Source organism: Ixodes scapularis, unplaced genomic scaffold (genome assembly GCF_016920785.2).
Source record: "Ixodes scapularis isolate PalLabHiFi unplaced genomic scaffold, ASM1692078v2 PGA_scaffold0__279_contigs__length_252992795, whole genome shotgun sequence".
Lineage (NCBI taxonomy): Eukaryota > Metazoa > Arthropoda > Arachnida > Ixodida > Ixodidae > Ixodes > Ixodes scapularis.
In genome coordinates, this window is record NW_024609835.1 from 81,946,822 (window position 1) to 81,965,721 (window position 18,900).

At 43.5% G+C, this 18,900-nt stretch overlaps 1 protein-coding gene across 1 annotated transcript; it reads left to right on the forward strand.

Annotated features, from left to right (window-relative positions):
- Positions 1-11,950: 11,950 nt before the first annotated feature.
- LOC120836352 (acetylcholinesterase-like) lies at positions 11,951-17,562 on the forward strand. Its single transcript, XM_040205176.1, has 3 exons — positions 11,951-12,260; positions 14,085-15,267; positions 17,311-17,562. The coding sequence occupies exons 1-3, from the start codon at positions 11,951-11,953 to the stop codon at positions 17,477-17,479; spliced, it is 1,662 nt and encodes a 553-aa protein (XP_040061110.1). The 3' UTR covers positions 17,480-17,562.
- The last annotated feature ends 1,338 nt before the right edge of the window (positions 17,563-18,900 follow it).

An 18,900-nucleotide genomic window follows, 5' to 3' on the forward strand; every position in this document is an offset into this window, starting at 1 on the left:
CATGTCACGTGACATTTTCAAAACCAATGAAATGGCCGCTTTCGCGTCGCGCCGAAGGGGGCGTGGCCAGGCACTGTACGGGATATGGTTTGCTTATACGCGCCCCGGCTCCCGCCGGCCCCTGCCATTGACCAGAGCCTCCCTATACATGGCTCTGGTCGTAACGCCTTCCATAGACTGGTTGCGTACAATTAAAGTGGGCATAAAATGGTGTCTTTAGCTGTTTCACAGTAAGGACCTCAATAAATCTGGAATGGTCGTAGAACCCGGGACAATAACACGTTTTCGTTTCAATGGGTCGAATAACGCCCCCCCCCCCCCCCCCCCCCCCCTTTTCCCCAAGCCACGCACAAAAAAGAAGTGGCACTCTTTACTACACGTGTTGTGCTCCGAATACTTATTGGAGTTTGGCCATTTTCCTCGCCACTCTATATGGCCACGAGCCAAAGTATGCGCCGACGGAATGATTATTAGCCGAGCGCCAGCTAAATGGTGACCCAGCGCTCGGTCCCACTCTGTAAGCCGTAGCAGCGCTTTGAACCACAAAAAAGCTTAAAAAAAATATCCCTCTACATTTTATGTATTGTTACGGTGGAAATGTCACTCTTCTTGCTCCGCAGAGCTATGCGCTAGTTTTCTTGGGCGCCACTAAGCGATGCACATTTAGAAATATAAGAACCCAACGTCATTTCACGATTTCTTTAAGGTTTGAACAGATCCGCTAGAATGGTGGCGCACATGACATGTCAAGAAGAATGCCGTGTTTAAATATAAAACTGGACGCGGAGAAACCACTGAACCCCCCAAAGTAAACTCGAAAAAACAACAAATACAACATTCGAATTGAAAGAAAATCAGCAGTAACATGTTTTTGAAGATGCAATGCTACACGTGGTTTGTTTTCTGCAAAAGGTCCCCTAAAGCCGCGGGCACACTACGACTACATCACACAAAAGATCCGCGGACACTGTCTACCTTGTACCGCACTGATCGTGGGAAGCACGTTTGAAGACATGTTCAGTGCGAACGCATGTACGTATAAACACATATGGAACATGCGGGCGGCGTGTCCACTAATAATCATGCCATCATCTCCGCAGCGAACACCGACTTTTTTGTGTAATGTGTGAGCAGTGCGGCTGCGGCTAAAGTGTAGTTCGAGCATTTTTTTTTTTTTTTAGTTCTTTCCGAAGTTGTGTCGCGAGTCTCGCAGCTCCAGAACGTCCATTGAATTTTTCTTCTTCTTTTGTTGCGATATTCTCTGTTTCTTTTTTTCTCTTTATTAATCTTTTTTTCGGGTTTCAAGGACGACTTAAGTAAACTTTCGTTGACTCAGGTCTTCCTTCGTTTGTTTTACGCTGTTTCGGACGTCACTTTATTCAAGCCCAACTAATCAGCACAAGTAGCAATCATCTTTTTCTGACGCGTGTTTCTACCATAAAACAACATTGAATTATATACAAAAAAAAATTTTAAATACGTAATTTTCGTCGCTCCACAGCAGGCTATGAGCATTTTGCCATCTGGAGCGAACGCAGTCTGTATTGGGAGTTCTTATCGTGATAATGAAGTCATCGGGCGGCAGATTCTGTAGCGGTGGAGGTTCAAGTTGCTGAAAATCTACAGAAGCGCCAAGTTTATGGCCTTGCGTGACAGTTAAGACGCGTTCGAAAGAAAGCATAAACGTTAAGCAAAAAGGACGTCTTTCACACGACTCGACGCCCTTGGCGTCTTTGACGAAGATAAAAGACTGATAATCAAGATTCCATCAGGGGCCAAAACAAGAGCAGTTGGGAAAAAGAGCCAGCAGAATTCCGAAGGAATCGAGTGCGAACGACCGCACGGCCCACAGCTCTCACTGATGAAGACAACGACAGTGGTGGAGATTTAAGGAGTACCCATTTCAGTGACCACTTCTTATAGCGCACAACAAACCGTAGTCCGGTAAGGCACCGTCTTCATCATTCAAAATAATGCCCTAGATTGCTTATTTGTCAGGTTCGGTTACCAAGTACGTTAACTCAAAAGGAAACCTCGTCCAATTTCCAATATCTTGAACGTTGAAACGGTGTACATTGCTCAATGAAACGTAATGGACCAGTGGAACGCGTGGTATCGAGTATTCGCTGTGCTGGGAGAACCCGTGCGATTTGGCGTAGCGAGTCACACATACACGTATACCTGAGCCCTGCACGCGTTGTCCGCACACGCGGTCGGTGCACAACCTCCGATGAGTGACCAATGTTGTCAAAAAACATGCAGCACGATCGCATTTTTTCTTCCCTATACCATCAAAGAAAAGCTGTAAAAGAGTGGCCGCGGTTGGTAGTGAGTTCGTATATTTGTTTAATATAAAAGTGTAGTGTGGGGCAAAGTGTGTTTTTATTCGTACTAATCAAAATAACAAAGACATCGCTACTTTTTTCTCTGTCCACATTTCGGGTTTATCCAAATATTTTGAAGGAGAAAGCAATACACGAATTACGAATGTCACGACACTCGTAATCGAGGCGTGTCCACTGGCATTTTTACGTCATCAAAGGGAGATCGAGTTCAGGCGGAGAGTGGGGACTAGTGCTGCGTCTGTGTTCTGCTGAGGGGTCGAAGGACGCTGGGCGTCCCGCCCCGCCCGAGGGTGATGACGTTAATTAGAGGTACAGGACTTTTCTACCTCCACGTAACGCCATCACGTTACATTGAGGGAATGTGCCAATCATCGATAGAATAATCAAAGCCTGTTAACTAGCTGTCTCTTCTAAGAGGAGACTGTTAAGAGGGTTACGTTGTTCTAGGTGGTGTTTCACAACAAAGAATGCAAGAGAAAATTGAGGCCAAATTTTGATTTATTCTGAAAAAAAAATGCTTTGTCTGCCAATATTGGAAATTTTCTTGAAAGTTAAAACGGACTTAAAAATCTCTTTCACTCTCTCTCTCCCCATATATATGTATATATATATATTGTCATTCTCGTTTCAATAAAACTAACTGATCCTCTTTCAAATTTGAAAAGTTTCCCATTCGGAAATTGAAATAAATTTTGCAGCTTACATACTCCTTTAACATTCTCTGATCGCCCGTCATCTGTCTCGTCGACCGCTGTCACCGAGATCTCCACTACAAAGTTAGCGATCTCGTACTCACACGTAACCATGTTCTGAGTGATGCGAGCAAAGGCTTTTCTGCTCCGCTGGCACCAAAGTAGTTGAGACCGTACCGAGTGCATGAAGTAGTCTCACCAGTCGTCTACAAGCTGACTGAGATATTTGAGTACATGAAAGGGAAAAAGAGGGGTGCGAACAAACAGAACCAGGTGCAGGACAAAATGTTCCCTGGACGGATTGTTCTCAAAAGTTAACCCGGACAATATGGCCCCCAGTAATTTGTTTACTTTGGGCACTCTTTGATAGTTTTCGTGGACTACCACTCCGAAGGTTAATTCAACACACGTGTAAAGTATAGTTTTGAGATATTCAAGCTCTTAGGGATGTATCTATATATATATATATATATATATATAAAGTGGCGAACGTTTGCAGATGCTTCCGTTGATATATGGCAAAAGGAAGGCGCGCGGACACAGCAGCCGTCGGATGATAAAAATAAAATTCTAATTTAATGGCGAAAAAAGTCACACAAGCAAAAAAGGGGTTGAAGTGACAATAAAGTTGTATTAGTATACGGGAATAACGAAGGCTATGCACAAGAACGCTAGTTACGCGGAAAGCAAACTTGAAAAAGGACGGAATAAAAGTCAAAGTTAAAACACCAGAACTTACAAAAATAAATTGTTAAATGGAAAATAAGATAAAGAATTAAAAATAAAAATAAGAAAGGGGCCTGACGTCCGTCGGCGTTGCGGCCTGTCCTGAAGAAGGCACATACACACATACGCGGAGAGTAAACTCGCGAGGGCACGACGCGCATTTTGAGCCTGATTGGGCCCCCTAGTCAGCGATAACATATAAAAAAAAGTCTAGAAACCTTTAGTGCATTTTGCTTTCAGCATTGTCCTATCAGCTCGTAGCGTCGGCTGCCCTTTTACGCATCCCGTGAAAGTATTTTCTTATATTTTGAATTAGCGCAACAGTGTAGCAAGAAAACGTGTGTACATTATGAAACAAAGGCATTATCGTGCACATAATAAATATTTGTGATGGCATGTTATGGAACCTTTTGTGTTCTCATGCTAAAGTGTCAATTATTATAGACACGTTATTTTATGTATTTACCTCTTTATCATGCTCGCATGCAGTGTGTTTTAAATTAAATATGTGAACCTTAAAATGGTTAACGTTTTATAACTTATGCATTTAGTGAAACGTTATTTTTTTCTCTATGTTTAATTTGAACTAAGTACAATCACTCGACTACCCTTGTAAAATTTACCTGGGATCATTTTGTGCGGATTCCGAGGCAGCCCCCGTTGCAGAATACACGTCAAACGCGAGAAAATGCCAGTGATGAGCCACAAAAGCCTTGATGCAACCAGCGGACTCAGAAAAACTAATATCCGGAGTTTTCACAAAGGCAGCCCCAGTACGTGGCTAATTCGCCAAAAGGTCCATTGGACCTTTTGGCGAATAAGTGCTGCCACCTAGACACCCAACTGTGTTCGAGACTAAGTGGCTCGAAAACAAGGCACGTGCAAGGCCTCTCCCATCCGTTCGACATTCGAAACGTCAGCCACATCCAGTTCGCCCGCTGAGCTGCTGTGACCTAAATACGGCTCCCCCCCCTCTCCCAAAAAAAAAAAAAAATCTTTCTTTTTTGCTCGGCCAGAAGGAAGAGAGAGAGGGTACTAGTACCATTTAGTCTCGAATCGATGTTTCTACAAAAGGTTATTAGGGAGGTGTGAAGCAGAAATATTTTTCCGAAGCCATCTCAACCCTAGAACGGATGCACCAGCTGCCTTCTTCGTGAACGCGTCAGCCACATTTCTTTGTTGAAAAGCAGTGACCTAAATAGACGGTCACTGCAGCGTTCGCTTCCGGATCATCCCGTTGGGGGTCATGTCCCAAAAAGTACATATCCGTTCCGAGGGAAAGGGCAGGCTTAACAGCCATTGGCCAGTATTTTTTCCGCCAGGGCCCACGTGTGTCATCGCGTCACCGGCGCAGGGCACGGTGAGAGTCGTCGTCACAATTCACAAGTTGTCAGAGACCGAGCGGAGTGGTCACTTATACCCCTAGGCACAGCATCCTCCACGAGGAGAATCGCCAACCTGGAAGGTGTTTAGAGCCTTTCGAGAACTGCTGTTTTCTGTCTCCAGCACTTCAGTGACTTTTCAGGACCACGACTGCTCCGCGGGCCGAATCAGAGAGCAGTCGTCTTCGTGTGCCATCGGGACCGACAACAGGACAGGGACTGCCGGTCCTTCGTCCCAGGGCTCCGTGCGGCGGCGACGGAGAGGCCGACTATTAGGTACCAGCTCCCCGTGACAAGGGCCACTCCACTCCAACAAAGAAGCCTGCACCTTGGTAAGCGATGCACTACAGCCCTGTGAAGGTCACCGAAGACGTCTTTCCCATTTGTTAACCCTTTGCATCCGGGATTCGGCGTCGTCGCATTTTTGCTTTTCAAGGATTAATAGTTAATTTTTTTTTTTTTTTTGTGGGGTATTTACATCCTCCCCGCATCCCTATCTCGGCCTATACCGGGGGAGAGGGGGGGGGGGGGGGGACAAGATTGCGCGGGGGGGCGCCAGGACGCCGAGCTCTGACTAGAATGATTAGTGGATTGAGACGAAGCTAACTTCCTTTGTCTCCAGTGCACTCATCGAACGCCAAGCACCGGCGTTCTAACCCGTTCGATGAGTGGAAACAGAAGCAGGTCCTGGCGTCCCCGCATACTCTTGTTTCCCCCCTCTTCTCCCTCAGTTCCTGCTCGGATACTTTGTTGCAACTTTAGCAGAGCGAGGAGGCGAGTGGTATACACCAACCCATGTTTACAAACAAACCGGAGCGCCCCTAGCGGACGACGCCGCGCATGCGCTGTGGACGGTGGGCAAGAAGCCCGCCGTCGTCCATAAACGAACCATTGAATTGCGTTGTTTTCGGCGTCGGTGGGAGTCCCCGTGCTCTTTTTTGCGTTGGAATTGTTGATTTTACGTCCTCCTAACAATGTCGGACTACTTGAGCGGCTTCAGCAAAATTAACGAGGCAAAACTTTGGGCGAATAATTTGACTTGCGGCGATTCATTTCACGTGGACGCCGCAGACTGGTCGCTAAAGCCTCACTCACACAATGAGATTCTGCTCGCTATTTTCAGCCGCGACGTCGCTCGGACTGCAAAAACGTGGACAGTAGCTGAGATGGTGGACGTCGATACTGAAAACCGCCAGTAGAAACGGGCATTACAAATCGGTGATGGCCACTGGTAACAATGATCAACATTTCTTGTATCTACTGTTTACACTTAGCCTACTCACCCCAACCAACCTTCAAAAGTGCTTTGAGGCCTTCACTTAGTTCTTATCGCAATCACCGGGTCAACGTTTGGTTTACGGGACGCTGTCGTTTAAACGAGCTGACGACAAAAAGCAGACAAGTTTTGAAGGAGCAGACGATAGTTCGAACGCTTACGCAATGGAGTGCGGGCAAGAAGCACCGCGCCCCGCGTCAACAAACCATTGGAATGTCACTTTGTCGGCGTCTGTGTGAGTCTGCATATCTTTTTCGCGTTGGAATTGTCGATTCTACGTCCTCATAGCAATGTCTTACCAGTTTAATCGCCGGAGTGAAATTATCAAGGCTCGTTACACTGCTAAACTTTGCGTAAATAATTTGAAGTGTGGCGATTCATTCGCGTGAACGCCGCAGAATGGACGCCAAAACCACGATGAGATTATTCTAGATATTTTCGGTCGCGACGTCGCTCGTGCTGCAAAGGGGCGGGGGGGGGGGGGGGGGGGGGAGTGCAAAGTGGCGTCTGGAATATTCAAAAGAGGGTCCGGATGTGAGTTCCTCTCCCCGGGTTGGAGAAGGGGGGAAGGAGGAGCTCTCCTGTACGTTTATTGTTATGTGTTTTGACCCTGTTTTGTTATTGGAACGACTAACACTATAGAAGATTGGCTACTTGGCCCTTGACAAATGTAATTACAAATCACTGACCTTCAAATGTAATGAATTACCGTGATAAATTGCTTTCGCTGAAGAGCAACAGATTAATTTACTTGTTACTTTGCAACTTAGTTTGGCGTTACTTTTCCCGTATACTTATCACAAAAAAGGAAAAATTATGATGTTTTCAAAAATGTTCTGGAACACTACCTTCCATTTTTCATACGCAAGATAAAAAAAAGGAAGGCGATGAAAAGAGACATAGCCTATTCAGCGTTGTCTTTTTTTATCTTTGTTTGTCGCATATTGGCTATGCCTTTCATGTTCTGATGGTTCTAGTGACCGGTCATACAAACCACGGTGTTTTCTTTTTGGTTAGTCTCTTCCTCACAATGTTTTCTGTTTTGTTGAACTTGCTATTTATGCTATTTAACTGCCTGCTCATATTGCTCCAGTTTCTGTATTATTTTATTACTATTTATTTCTTTGTTCTCTTCAGCTCCGGAGCATTACAGCAGAGGAGTGGGTTGCAGATCACATATATACGTTGGCAACTCACACATACTTGACAAGCCAGCAACCAACAATATAAATAAACATAATTCAAATTACCACTCAATATTGAAATTTCAATAACTCCAAAAATAATAACAAAGAAATTCACATTGCATTGATCAGGTTAACAAAAGGCGCACTGTCAGCTGGTACAGTATCTGGAGGTAGCTCATTCCAATATAGTTCTCACCAAAACATAAAAACATCATATAGTTAAGTACAAAACGAGCGTGTTGGTAACAGTAATTAAACACCAGGAAGATACATAGAAAGCGGGGACCGACAACGAGACTTCCAAAAATTGCTTTCGCTGAAGAGCAACAGAAGTCTTCGTTGTCCGTCCCCCCTTTCTATGTATCTTCCTCATGTTTAATCATATTGTTAATTCGACATTTTATTTCACGTAATTTATTTTCATAGTCCCTTCTGCTCGATATGATATATAATGCGGCATTTGAAGATGATTTTATTTGTTTATTCCAGTTAAATCATTATTAATAGTGTAGATAATTTTCAGACTATTTTTTTATGCCTTTTTCATAAGATTCGAAGATTTAATACCCTTACAAGCTTTCACCTCAGTCACACTTTCTCGTCGAGAGCGAGTGTCTTCCAATAGCGTACGCGGAATCAATATCATGTTTCTTTTTACTAAGCGTGATGGGAAAGCATTTACTTGCGTTTAACTCCAATTGCCAGGTTTTGCACTATGAACTAACCCATTGGAGATCCTTCTGCAAAAACGACACGTCATCAACATCCTTTATTGCTCTGTAGATTACGCAATGGTCTGCGACTAATCTGATGCTAGAAGACATAAACGACTCTAAACCATTGATGTAGATTAAAAATAAAAGTGGTCCTAAAACTGATGTTTAAAGGGTCACTGACAGGGAATTTATGCTCGCCGAGGTGTTTAGTTGTACGTGACATATGAGGGCCCAACCACCCAGAAAAGAATTTGCGGCTCGAAATTCGGTTTCTTTCCTCCCGAAGACCATCGATCAAGAACTGGCCGGTTTGAGTCGCGCTCAGTCTCTTCTCCGTGGTCACGGGCCGTTTTCAAGGGTTTAGACACAATCACAAAATTTCATCAAAGTCATGGGTCCTCGAAGGCACACTCAATATTAAAAATAAAATAAAAAGAAAATTAAACCCATTTTTTGTGGCTTATTAAAAGCTGCAAATACGTTGTTCGAAAAAAGGAAAGTTGCACAGAGAGCCGCAAGCACTCTGTGTGTTTACTGCGTAATTCTCAACATGGCGTCGTATCGCGTGTCATGGCTCGCGGGCTGGACGGCGATGGCGGCGGACGACAGGCTTCAGAACTGTCGTTCACGGTACCGTCGAATTTGTCTTCCTTCGAAAGAGAACACGCCCGACCACCACGCCGATTTGCATGAAGACGTCGGTGAGTCGTCTCCCCTTATCGTGGCTGGAGACATCACTCGGGTAGTTGCCCCTATTGAGTCATGTACAAAACGATTTGTCAAAACGGCTATCTAAAATTGTAGAGTAGATCAGTGGAAAAGTGTCCGCTTCACGCGCAGCGGTTCCATCCCAAGAGTAGGCGAACTATTTTTTTTTTTTGTAAAACGTTTTAATATATTGAAACTTTTTTTTTTTTTTTACGATTATTACTAAGACAAAAAAGAATGTTGTGGACAAAACACTGCTGAATTAAATGGTATGGGAATACCCTTTTCCGACACCTCCACACTCAACGCACAGTTAGGTGTAGTTACGATACTTCCGTTTCTCCGACCTCCGTGAGCAGGTTTCGGTTTCGAGCAGTTACATTTCTTGGCTTTATTAAAAATATACTTGACTCTGTAGCAAAATATTAATTAGGTAGTCTTCTGACACCACATTAAATTGCCTAGAAAATTTTTTTGGAAGGTGTCAGTGTTAATTTAAGGACAACGCACTGTTGTCCACGCACTGTTTCCTCCCACTCAGATAGTTTTCTATCCACCGAAGTATGTTACTGTTTGTGTTTAGAGAACTCACTTTGTGCATTAGCAACAGGTGTGAAACTGTATCCAATGCTTTACGGAAATCAATAAACATTGCTCTAGTGACTAAGACTTCAAAGTTTTCAAAGTGATTCTTCTGAAATATGCTCATAATCTGAAGAAATGTAATGTAACGAGTAATTGGTCATACGTAACAGATATTTAGTAACAAAATTACTTTGAAAATTACTGCCGCGTAGAAGTAACCTGGCTATTATATAATTACTTGAAGAAGTAATCCGCTACTTGAAACGAATTACTTCCCAACCGTTCGTTCTGCTAAAGTGGCAAGGGGTGGAGGGCTTTGAGAGCCCCCCACTCTTGCCTGCATTCTTGTCCTTCATTCTTGTAACCTAGAATAGGCTATTTATAGTTGGCACCTACGTCATCAAGATCGCATTCGGAGACGATCGTTGCCTTATTGCCGTGTCAATAGGCATCTCGCCAATCGCTTCCGGTTTCTTAGCGCCAGCATTGCACCCGCCGCGGGAGGGGTAAATTCAGCACATCGCAGCGCTTTCCACCTCCCAAATCTTCCTAACTTTCGATTATCTAGTGTTTTTTTTTTTTTACTTATAGACCAACACGCGGCCCTGACGTCATGCAGCCGTGGTGGCGCTGTCGACGGCACTGAGCATGCGCAAACGCTTGACTTCAAGCGAATTCGGTCTCTGCGCACGCGCAGTGCCCACACCTGGTGTGGGCAAACGCGGGCTTGTTTGTAAACAGCGTGTCGGTCTATATAATAGACGCTCATCATCTTTCTAATCTAAGCCCAGTGTTTCTTTTCACAAATTCAAAAGTTTATGCGCAGATGCTAGTTAATGTTTCAACTAATTGTGACGATTAGCCCCCTCTATTTTGTCCTCCTGGTCGTATAACACACCTGCCCATACCCCATTTGTGTATCGTTTGCGGGTTTTCTAAAACCAATCTGTAAAGCCTAAAGTAAAACACCCTGCATATTTCACCACTAAATTTAACGGGCTTATTTGTTTAAGGTTGTTAAGAAGTGTAACTATTAGAAAGACCAAACTAGCCCATTAACGAATTAAGCGTACAATCATCCTTGCCGTTTAATAAGGGCGAATGCTACATATATTTAGAGTATTTTCCGAACAGTAGTCCGCACCCATGGTGCACAACCCGCAAAAACAAATTTGAAAAAAAAGGAAGAAGTTTTTGCTCAGATATTTTGCAACCGGTACCTGGTCAAAGCTTAGTGACTAGTCCGAACGTAAAAATTATCATACACAGCACACCTAGACAAACGCCTGCTGTATTAGCTAACAAAAAAGCTTGTAACATATATACATCAACATTCTTATACTCTGTTATCCATAAACTCCTCCGTGTCTTGTCACAGTGAATGATCTAGAACAAAAGAAATCCTTGATAGTCCGCATCCGGTAAAATTTCAACTTTTAAACACGCACATAGTCCGAAAAGTACGGCACATAATAATGTATTGCGGAGAAGAGATCGAAAAGGTCTGAAGAATGAGAACCAACAAGGCCAAGCGCAGCGCTTGGTCATCTCTGTTCTCGTTCTTCCGTCGTATCTTTTCGTGCGGTTTTCCGCAATAGATTCGTATCAACTAGCCCAACTTTCTTTCCATCTTATTAAGTAATTATGGCTGGTCTAAACTTTGACATGGGAATTATGGCATACTTCGGTGGCATTTTAGTTACAGAAGCAGGTTCACAGTGGCTAAAGCGGCAATCTCTCTACCACTAAGGTGACAGCAACACTCCCCTTCTTTTGTACCCTGCGTTGACGTCAAGCAGATTACTAACTAGCGGAGATAGCGCGTCAGATGAGAGCCACTAAAACTGGGCGTCTTTTTTCTCACTGAGATGCACCGATACGGGCGAAGATGTACCCTGCTGATCTCTATGACTCTTTGATAGATCGCACATTCGCGCTTTCTAGCCCATTGCGCAATTGAGGCCACCGGTGGGCCCTCTTACGACACCCACTGAAGCCTTGTCAAGGCTGTGGTCACGTGATCTTTGCATCTGTTGTTACGGGACTTACAGATGGTAACCATGGTAACTGTCTAGGCTTGACAGCGCTAGAGCGAGTGTCGTAAGATGGCCGACCGGTGGCCAGATTTGCGGAGGAAGCCTCCGTAAGTGACCTGGACACTGGTGTCCGCAAGAGCAATCATCTGTCATGTTAACACAATAATGAAGTGAAGATAATATAGCAGAAAATAAACGTGAAAATCCGTTATGGCCACATTCATGTACAGCTGTGTAAATACGTATTGTCACTTTGTGTTATTCATTTATCTGCAGCATCCTGGTCTCTAGAAGAAGATGAAGGGGCAGAGGATGGCCTACCTGATGCTGTTCTCCTGCGTGACACTTTTGGTTGCGGCTCACGCTGTCGACGACGGGGGAGGACCCGTCGTACACACAACGGCCGGCCGTGTGAGGGGTTTCCGACAGCAGCTGAATGGAAAAGTTGTTAATTCATTCACCGGCATTCGGTATGGCAAGGCCCCAGTCGGTGCACTTCGTTTTCGGAAGCCGCAGCCCGCGGAGTCGTGGACCGGTATTGCGGATGCAACTCAACCGGCTCCAGCTTGCAACCAAGTCAACTTCGATCCGTGGTCAATAGCACAAGGTGAGACATAACGAAATCCCCCCCTCCCCACGCCCTTTTTGCGTTGTCTTTAATTTTTTTTTGTAGAAAAAAACAACAACAACAACAACAAAGAACACCATCCATTTGATTTCAGCTTGCAAAGAGTACACGAAGTATAGCGCGATTCTGGTATACTGCGCTATCAAGCGCATTAAGGGAGTACGCCAGGCTAGAACACAAATATTTTGTCTACCAAATCGTTTGTTCCTTGGGATATCCGAAATCATAACCCGTTTAATCTCCCCAGCCTTGGGAACTCCGTCAACAATTAATCGTCGTCTTTGTTTCCTTTCACAGTATGGAGATGCATGAGATTCTAGAATGCGAACTACTGAAATTTGTCCTTTGGTGTCTTGCGTACTTCTATTTGATAGGAAAATAAAACCAAGAAACGTGTCCAAGTTGAGTGTGATTCCGGAACGCCGCAAAATGCTGCACGGTGGTTATTACTTTCGGAACTGGGGTGATTAAAAAATTTTCTACGATGCCTAACACTTTTTAAATAAAACCATGTCCTTTGGTTCGCACATTCAAAAGTTAATAACGAAAAATTGATTGAGGGGAGACACCCCCTGGGAGGGTGAACTTTTGATCCCTTGGCTTAAAATTAATTAAAATCACAGAGTAGGCTGGTGGTCATGCTACAGGGTGCATAGCAAAATTTCTGGTCTGTCAGTTAAGGGGGAAGAAAATTAGGGCAGCCGCTATCAGCAACATGCCTACATTGTTTAGTTAATCTATCGTTGGGAAACTATCACAATATTTAAAATTTTTATTCACTAGATATCTAGCAGAATGCCTAGGAGGTGCGGCTATGAGAGCTTTTTGTAAAAAGTCATTTATTTCTATCAATTTTCGCTTGTGCAAAATGGTCAACTTTTTTTTTTCTGTGTCTTCAACAAATTGTCAACATTTTTTTATAAAAGACATCTGTAAAGTGACAAAAACTTTCCATGGCCGCAATTCTTATTAAATTTCAGTCAGGAAAAGTGAAAAACGAGCCTTCCCTGTATTGCCATTATCAAACGATAGATTGACTAAAATGGAATTTATACCAAAAAATGGAACGGAGAAAAATGCGTTCTTCAGCTTCAGTGGACAGAAAATAATTTATAAAAATTAACTTATGCAGTGGAAAGTAGTGAACATTTCTGGGAATACTCTAGATGTTGGTGGATGTAATTATATAATTTTTCAAAATCGTAGTTTTTTGCAGAATTTTTTTTCTGGGTAGTGTCGCCCCTTAACAACCTAATTTTACCGAATAATATTAATCTTTCTGAATTGATCTGGTAGAGACCAATACTGTATCGAACATAGATCTGCTTGATACGTAGATTTTGCACGACAAATTTGGCTGACGTTCCGTAAAACACACTGTGTTCATATTTAAAATTGATTGCCTGACCGCTGGGGCTGTGCACCCATTGAAACCTTTCCGCGGCAGACGAACGTTCAGCCAAATTGAAACTTTAAGCAGAGAAGAAACCCATCCAAACTTCGTGAGAAACTGAAGCTTAAGCTGACCTAAATGGAAACCAAAGCAGAGGGTGTGTGCTTGTCATTTTTTTTAATTTGTTTCAAGTTTTGGGTCTTTATTATAGGGCGGGTACTTTAGACCTTGCTTTTAGATGAGTTTAATTAGCCTGGAAAGGCATCGAACCAAGATAACATTTAGAAAGTAATTAAGAATTACAGGTAGAACGAAATACAACACTTGTTCAATACTGTTTCAGCTGATATGCGTCCGGCTTCAATTGTGCCTAAATCAATTGCGCTTCTCGATTTTTATCTTGCTTGCAGACAGCCGTGCTCATACTGAAGACTGTCTGTTCCTGAACGTCTGGAGCCCGGCAAGGAACAAAAATACTTCGGACCTTGCGGTTATGGTGTGGATCCACGGGGGCGCATTCCAATTCGGCTCGTCCTCTTTGAGTATCTATGACGGTGCATTTCTGGCAGCCTACGGTGATGTTGTCATTGTTTCCATGAACTACAGACTGGGAGCCTTGGGCTTTTTGAACGGGGGAACGCAAAATGTTCCTGGAAATCAGGGGCATCTGGACCAGTCGCTTGCGTTACATTGGGTAAGGGACAACATAGGCGCTTTTGGAGGAGATCGAGGGAGTGTTACCCTTTTTGGGGAAAGCGCCGGGTCAGTGTCCGTAGAGTTTCACCTCCTCTCACCAGACTCCAAAGCACTATTTCAGAGGGCTATTATGCAGAGTGGAGCTTTATGTAGTCATACACAGAGGGCCAATGACCCCAGGCTACTCATGAAACTGCATAGGTTTGCCGTGCACCTGAATTGTACCAATTCTCCGGAACCTGACTTTCCTCTCCAAATGAATGTGATAGAGTGCTTGCGACGGTCAGATCCTGAACATCTACAAGTAGCGGAAAGGTCGATCTGTCCCAGTGAGGTATGCTTCCGGACAGTCTTTGGGGTGCCCTCCCTGCAGAGTGAACCCTGTACAACTGAGTATCAAGGGAACAAAGACATATTGATCGGTCACGTGGTTAACGAAGGTGGAATGCTAGTTTACGGATCTTTTCCGGCTGTGTTCCAAGCTGGCTCGCCCCAAAATTTGACGAAAACGGAGACGGTCTTTTTACTAGCTCCTTTGTTATCCCCTCCAAGTCCCGAACTTCTAGACGAGCTTCACAACCTTTATACTCGTGACATCGAAGACACTGACTTCGAGAAGCTGAGACGAGCTATTCAAGATGCTTGGGGTGACAGGATTATAACCTGCCCATCAAAGGAAACTTCAGTGAGGTTGTCAAGTAATTCAGATAATTCAGTCTTCTATTACATACTGAACCACACTTCTTCGAGTTCGTCCCAGAAGCCCTGGAACGGGATGTCACACCTCGACGACGTCCTCTACGTCTTTGGAAGACCGGTTGTGCAGAAGGCGTCTTCTGATGACCAGAATTACAGCAAGAAATTAATGGGTTTATGGACTTCATTTGCGAAGTATGGGTAAGTAGGTTTTTTTTTAATTTTTATCGCCTGTATTAGACTTTATGAACGCATACACTCCATGTCTCACTACTTTGAATGTTCTAAGCAAGGTAATGAAGTGCTCCCTCTTTTCTTTCCCGTTTAGAAAGCAGTCAACAAAAACAAGCTTCTCAGAACAACTTCCAGGACGTAGCGTAGTTTGAAATGTAGAAATTAGTTGTGTGAGAACAGAGGATATTGGCCGAATATTTTCCATTTGAATATCGAATAGTTTTTCCACGCCTTCCATTGCATCACGTTTAAACGAGAACCCAGCTAAACTCGTGAAAGTTGTTGCACGTGTTCATTTTAAGTTTAATGCATATATAGATACATTAAACTTAGCTTATATATCTGAACTGCGACCTCAGAAGGCAAATAAAAGACGGACTTGACGTAAAATTAATCCTATAGATTACCAATCTTGCTATATAAAATGTTCTTTCTTTAATATCGAGCACATGATCGCGCATGATGAATGCAGGTTGTAAGGGCATCTCTGCCTAACATATAGTCTTGTATAATTCAGTTTAATTTTGAATCTTTTGCTACAATGTAGAAATACACATTCAGAAAGTTTCTATTTATTTTCAAATACAGCCGGCACGCGTGCACCATCCTGCTTTGAATGTATGATTTTCTTTCAAGCATGCATTTGCGATATTCATACTTTCCAAGTGTTCATCACGGGGGGTTATTCCATTGAGTGCACTTCTTTCCGAGCACCGATACAATGCACAGAAGCATTACCCGCGGAGCTCGCTTTCGCGGGTAATGCATCTCCGCAGTGCACCGGTGCTCGGTAAGAATGGCGCTCAACAGGGCTAACACGCCGGAATCAACACGAAAAATGCGAATTGTGCAGTTCTTCTCGAACCGAATATCGAATAGCATATTATTCTAAAGTACTATTCGAAATTTCGAATATTCGCTCAACTCCGTTCACTCTTAAGCTTAGACTGCAGCCAACGCCGCATGCACGAAAGCACGGTACATTCGCTCTTGAAAGCCTCCTCCGCTTTCGTGTATGTGTAACATTTTTCAAAATATTTTGCGTTTTCATGTATATTGTGCTTAGTGTCCTGTGTCATAACTATTGCATATTGTCATCATCAAATCTAGTGTTCTTATTAGTCTTCTGCTCTGTGAAAATAAGCCAAAGTTGCTATACGTTTGATTTGTGCCTGGTCAGTTTCCGAAATTATTTTGTAACGCCATATTTAACAACACATTGATTAAAAAAAATAGGCTATGGATATACATCCATTTTACATTTTTAAACTTTCGTGCACTAGTTTACATTTCAGTATTTAAGAGTTTTTTGCGTTTATTTTTCCAAAATATTTTTATTTATATTTTCTTACTTATTCTCTGGCCGTCAAGACCCAGGCAGATCACCAATCCGGAGCCTTAGCTCAAACGCTCTGAGACCCCTGATCCAAAGTAACAAGGCCTATAGATTGAGAAATATGTCCAAACGTTTTTCTTGTTGCTATAAATAATCGTCAGTTCAGCCGTAATCACCACAAGAACTGTAATAAAAAGAAGTTAGGCCACTCCCGCATCATTAGTAATTTGCTCCTTTATGAGCTAAACTAAGATAAATGCGGGTGAATTTTCTACCAAGCTTCGCGTTCTTTTATCAAGGCTTACAGGTTTCAAACGCCAAAGGCATAATTCCTTACTCCGACAACCGAATCTTTTAAGGACTACTTCGTGAAGCGCATGAATAACGCGCAAGACTTTCTTTTCTTGATCTGGCAACGAGTGTACGGCATGACACTCTTCGCTCTTGCTTTCCTGAGCATGCGACATGATGTTTTCAGACATCGTTATATTGCTTATGCGGACGTCGCTTTGGGTTTGGTTGCACGTCCCGCTACATGCCACATCTGAAAGACATGCACACCGTGATCTGGCGGTGCGAACTTGATTACAGATATACCACATAATATCTGGAAATATTTGCGCTAGCTATGTAAAGTGGGTATGAGTAGTCTTCGACTGTTTTTATTTCTGCAGGAAGCAACATCTCGTGGAGGCGTACCAATGGCCACAGCTTTTGCCTGGTAATCTTGCTGCCCTGAAGATCACGAACAGACCGCCTGAGCAGACAACGCTCAACTTGGGAGATCGTTGCCGTTTTTGGAGTAGAGTGTATTTGCTTCAGAACCAGTATGATCACTCGTAAACTCCCAGAGGGATGTCGGACGGCTCAAAAAAGAAGAATGAGATGTGCGCAGACACAATAAAGTTTCTAATTGCCACTGGAAGAATATTAGGACACGTGTTAGGTAACTCGCTCGTGAGCTTTGCTTTCGGAAACATTAGATATATGAAGCAAACAAGCATCCGAATCTGACAAAGGGAAGGTTAGTAGTAATAAAACATCCCCATTGAGTACGCAATACATTTATATCGTTTCATTAAACACCAGCTTGCAATTCGAGGCCTAAGAAACTTAGGCTTGTTGTAATTCTAAATTATTGTGCACAACCTCTCTAGCCTCTCTAAAGTATTATTATTATTATCAAGTTGCTTTATCAATATAATATTGTTCCAAAAGCCCTTTAAGCAGACAGAGACAAATTTAAAACTAAAATATACCACTGGCCTTCTAACAGTGCCTGTGCAACGCTTTCGCGGGAGTTATTTAATGAGCGTACAAAACAACCAGCATAAAACAAAATACTCGTGTTTTAAAAATGCACCTGACGAGCACCACGTCGTGGCATTTCTTTAAAGGGAAACTGAAGCGGTTCTCTATCTGAGAAAAAACATTTCAATGGCCTTCATTCTACCTCCAGGATCAGGAATATCAAGATTATTCTTCAATTTGGTGCACGGAGGCTTCAGAAATTAATTTTTAAAGTACCGCCGAAGCCCCTCCTTCCCGGGGCGTGACGTCACACTAGGAGTTTTCGGAATCTCTGCTCTCGCGCATCTTCATCGCCTGTCAAAGCTATGCACGCGCACTCTTTTTCAGAAAGGTCAGAAAGAGACGTCACGACTGGTGTCAGTGCGGGGAAATATACCTGGCAAGCTTGCCGTTGCACGCGCTGCCCACACGAGCGACACGCGCTTGGCGGCCCGAAGATCCTAGTATGACGTCACGACTGGTCGAATGTTTTTTCGCTTTTTCTCGCTTTTAGTTGCATCTTCAGGGAAAACAAAAGTGATATTCAGATTCACAGGATAAAAATACGCCAGAATTCACCTCACTCGTTTTTTTCAAGAAGTGTTTCAGCTTCCCTTTAAGTCTGAGCTTGGCCGTGAAGGTTGACATTACATCGTTTTACACTCCGTTTCACGATAACTTGGCGAACTCTGGAGGCTGCTGCCCCCGCGACCCCATAAGAGCGTCGGAGCAATAAACGTGACAGCATTCCATGTTCCAGGTCACGGAGGCCTCGTAACCGCCACAGCGCTCCATGGCTGTGTTCACGGAGGCATCGTTACAGCCACGGCAACAGCGCCGTCCGCAATAAAATGTAGTTCTGGGCATCTTTTTTTTTTTTTTTTTTAACGTCAATTAAACTCGCGCGATTGTATCGATATCGACATTATGCTACACGACACGGAAGAAAGACGAAGACATGTTACTTTGCAACG